The sequence below is a fragment of the Aptenodytes forsteri genome, unplaced genomic scaffold (genome assembly GCF_000699145.1).
Source record: "Aptenodytes forsteri isolate BGI_AS27 unplaced genomic scaffold, ASM69914v1 Scaffold404, whole genome shotgun sequence".
Lineage (NCBI taxonomy): Eukaryota > Metazoa > Chordata > Aves > Sphenisciformes > Spheniscidae > Aptenodytes > Aptenodytes forsteri.
Genome location: NW_008795629.1, coordinates 4,261,938 through 4,265,766, shown reverse-complemented (window position 1 = coordinate 4,265,766; position 3,829 = coordinate 4,261,938). Strand labels below are relative to the sequence as shown.

At 65.1% G+C, this 3,829-nt stretch overlaps 1 protein-coding gene across 1 annotated transcript in view; it reads right to left on the bottom strand.

Annotated features, from left to right (window-relative positions):
- MUC4 (mucin 4, cell surface associated) overlaps positions 1–3,784 on the bottom strand; it is a 14,529-nt gene extending 10,745 nt beyond the window's left edge. Inside the window, exons 1-2 of the mRNA XM_019472868.1 lie at positions 2,641–3,784; positions 137–1,426 (exon numbers count right to left, since the gene is read on the bottom strand). Of these exons, the coding sequence (XP_019328413.1) occupies positions 137–1,426; positions 2,641–3,784 (2,434 nt within the window). The remainder of the gene's footprint in view (positions 1–136; positions 1,427–2,640) is intronic.
- Positions 3,785–3,829: the final 45 nt, after the last annotated feature.

Here is a 3,829-nt window from a genome sequence, read left to right as displayed (position 1 = left end):
CTGCGCTGCCTGCAGTGATGGGTGCTGCCTGTAGTGATGGCTGTGGTGCTGCCTGCAGTGACGGCTGTTTTCTCCCCCCAGGCAGGTGCCCCTAGAGTTGTCTGCAAGCTGGGAGGTGATGTGCTCACTGCCTGACCTATGGCATGGTTGTTGATGGCCGTGGGAGAAGTGGAGCCTGTTGCCGGCTCGGGGTAGGTCTGTCTGGCTGCCGGCTCCCCGGTTGCACCAACACCAAACAGGGACGAGGGGGCTGTTGCTGGGTCCTCCGCTGGGCTGTGCAGGCTGGAGGGGGGTGAACCAGGCACCGCGATGGCAGGGCTGGGACCGAGGACGCCCCAGGTCCTGGCAGCTGTCTCCACTGAGGGGGTACGCGCTGCTGGGGATAGGACAGGTTGCCCGCCTCCGCCTGCCTCGTTGTGTGTTACAGCGAGGGACAGGGCACGGCTGGTGCTGGTGGCCTTCGCTGTGGTAGATGGCACGGCTGCGGTGGCCCCGGTCACCACGAGGGTCTCCCTGCCGGCTGAGGTGGCTGGCAGGATGGTGTTGCTGAGGAACAGGCTGGTGGCTGGTGTTGTGGCCAGGCTTGTGTCTGCAGTGTTGGAGACAGGCACATGGGTGCTGTTGGTGCCGGCTGGGGGTGCTGCATCCTCAGCGCTGCTCTCAGGAGGGGTGGTGTCCGCCCAGGCAGTGGTACCCCCAGCACCTGACTGGGACGCAGCTGTAGTTTCCCATGCGTGTGTGTGACCAACAGCCAGCAAGGAGACCCCAGCTGTGGGCTTGTCCTCAGCCACTGGGCTGAGAGCCCTCGAGGCTGGCTTGTGGGTGCTATCAGTGGGCTCAGGAGATCGCCTCAGGGTGACATGGGGGCTGTGTGGAGTGGAGGCACTGCTGGGGACAGCAGAGGGGGATGTTGTGACCCTGTCGAGACTGACATCACCTGCTCCCGCTGGTGGACCAGTGACAGTGATGCTGGGGGTGACAGAGGGTGCCACCACCACCAGATGGATATTCCTGGGGACGGGAGGGGACACACTGACATCTGGCTCAGCAGTGCTGCGAGCAAGGCCAGGGGAAGGTGCTATAACTGGCTCCGGAGATGTGGGTGACACCGTGCCCATGATGGCCACTGCTGTAGGGCTTTTGCCGTCCAGGGCAGAGTGTGCTGACGGGGTGGCATCACCAGTGCTTGGCTCAGCCACCCCAGCCATAGGAGTGGGCAACCCCAGGGGCAGCCTGGCAGCCCTGTTCCCTGTGGTGGGAGAAGCCGTGTCCACATCCAAGTCCATGCCCAAGTCCGTGGTGGGCTCAGCAGTGCGATAGCTGTGGTCCGATGCAGCCACGCTTGGCCAAGCAGCAACGTTGGCTGTGGTGGGGGGTGACGCTGACGGGGCTGTCCCCAGGGTGGTGTTACCGCTGTGAGGGGTACCTGTCACAGCACCCGCCCTTGTGTTTTCAGCAGGGGTTGAGCCTGGAGCTGCCTGCGTGGTGCTGCCATCTCCTGCCGGCTGGGACCTGCCCCCACCTCCCTTCACGGCTGCCTTTTCGGGTGGCGGCGGTGTCACAGGCTGTGGTGTCTTGCCAGTGGCGGCGTTGGGGAGGGGGCTGGCTGTGGCCAGTGCGGGCGGGGTTTGGTGTGCTGGGGTTAGCCAAGGCCGGGGGGGGCCGCCCCCGGGGGGGGGGGGGAGCCCCCGCCCCTGGGAGCCACGAGACGCAGATCCACTGGGGGCCTGGTTTCGGGAGCATTGGTCCCTTGGGCAGGCGGCTCTGGTGATGGCCTGGCAGTGACGATCGCGTGGCTGGGAGTTGGCCCTGCTGCACTGGCACCTGGGTTCTCCTCTGTGCCTACCTCCAGGGATGTCGTCCCCACCGCTCGCCCCGCAGCGTTGCCATTGTGGTGGAGGTCACCTGAAGCACCCATTGCTGGCGGTGGGGTGGCAGGGGACAGTGGGGACATGCCTGCTGCCGTCTCTTGGGGGATGCTGGATGGGGACACCCCTAGAGCCATCCCTGTAGTGGCACTGCCTTCCAGGAGAGGTGGGGTGCCTGCTTGCGACGCCACGGGGACACTGGCTGCTCTGGTGACCCCCAGGGTGCCTGGCACAGCCGTGCCTGTCCCTGGTGCAGCGCTGGGTGACCACGTCTCTGCCCCCGGAGCTGCCCCATGTCGGAGCCCAGTCCGGAGCGGTGAGGCTGGTGCAGGTCCAAGGGTGACACCAGTTCCCGGGGGTGCTGAGCCCGCAATGGGACCAGGCTGGCTGTGGCTGGGAGATGCATCAGACACAGCCGGGGTGGCTCCAGTGTCCCACAGCATTGTGGTGGCATTGCCACTGGCCAGCGATGCTGTTCCCATCCCTGCTTCACTAATTGGAGTGTTGCTAACGAGGGAGGATGGATGGGCAGCTGGCCCAGTCCTGATGCCATACACACCGAGGGAAGATGTTGGTGCAGCAGCAGCTCGAGGGGCCCCATCTGGCTTTGCTCCACCACCACGCGTGAGGGACAAGGATGTGGCCACGCTGGGGCTGGCTGGAGGGGATCCACCTGCAGCCACCTCTGCTGTGGTGGCCCCAGGGCCTGCTGAGGGAGTCTGGGGGAGCAGAGACCCCATCGAGTGTGCAAAGGGCCCCAGAGAGGGACCACCAGGGCCATCGGGAGCTGCACTGGGGGACAGCCTCATGCTGAGCCCCACTGAGCTGGCCTTGGTCTCCGGGGAAGCGGTGCCTGCTGTGGTTCTGGCGCTGGGCTCACTCCTGATGGACACCAGCTCAGCGCCGGTACTTCCCAGAGCTGGGAACGACAGAGTGGGGACATGCTCTGCAGCGGTGACATCCATCGCCATAGCTGGTGTGCCCGGAGCTAGTGCGGTGGCCTGGGGGTGGGTGACAGCGTTGGCTCCAGGCAGCCCATCTCCAGCAGTGTCGGGGGCCGTGCTGCGGCTGGGGTGAAGCGTCTCTCCTGTGCCCAGCACAGCACCAGCGGGGAGCTGGGGTGAAAGGTCTGGAGGCGTCTGAGCAGGGGGCGCAGGGGGGTCCTGCGAGCCGTTGTGGTCGGCGTTGGATAAGGCACGTGTCCCTGGCTCCGTAGCCTCGCCGATGCCAATGGTGGCAGAAGAAAAGGTAACCTTTGCTGAGGATGTGCTTGGGGGGTCTGCAGATGGTGGGGCCACCATCCTGACTCCCTCTGTGGCTGCGGGGTGTGGGACCCCGGGGAGGCCAGCGGCAGGGCTGGCTGAGGCTGCTGCCAGCTTCACAGGGCTGCCTGTATCCTGAGAGATGCTGGCTGCTGTGGCTGGAGGTGAGGTGGCCTCATCCAGCCCTGGCGTGACCTCCTGGGATGGGAGCATGGTGGTTGCATGTGGCTCAACAGAGCTCTTGATGATGTTGGGGGGTGACATCCCTGTGCTGTGCTTGTCCTGGGGGAGCAATGGCACTGTGGTCCACGCTGTCCCCGGTTTCCCCTCTGCAGTGACAGCATCACCCAGCTGCACCAGCTCATTGGCATCAGTGAATTTGCCAGTGACTGAGGAAGATGCTTTTGTCCCTAGCACTGGTTGAGCAGTCGGGACACGTGCCACTGGAGGGAACAGACCTCCGCCTGGTGCTGGGGGGGCACTTCTCAGTGCACCAGCGGCACCCATGGGTGGCTCGGCTGCAGTGCCCTCTTGCATGGGGACAGTTGTTCCCAGGACTGGCTCTCCAGGGATGCTGTCCAGAGCCACTCTGGACACTTCCACAGCCTGCTTGGGAGCGGTGCTGCTGTTTGACAGTGGTTTGCTTGTCCCCATTACAGCGGGGACACCTGGAGCTGGGGATGATGTGGGGGGGGGGGG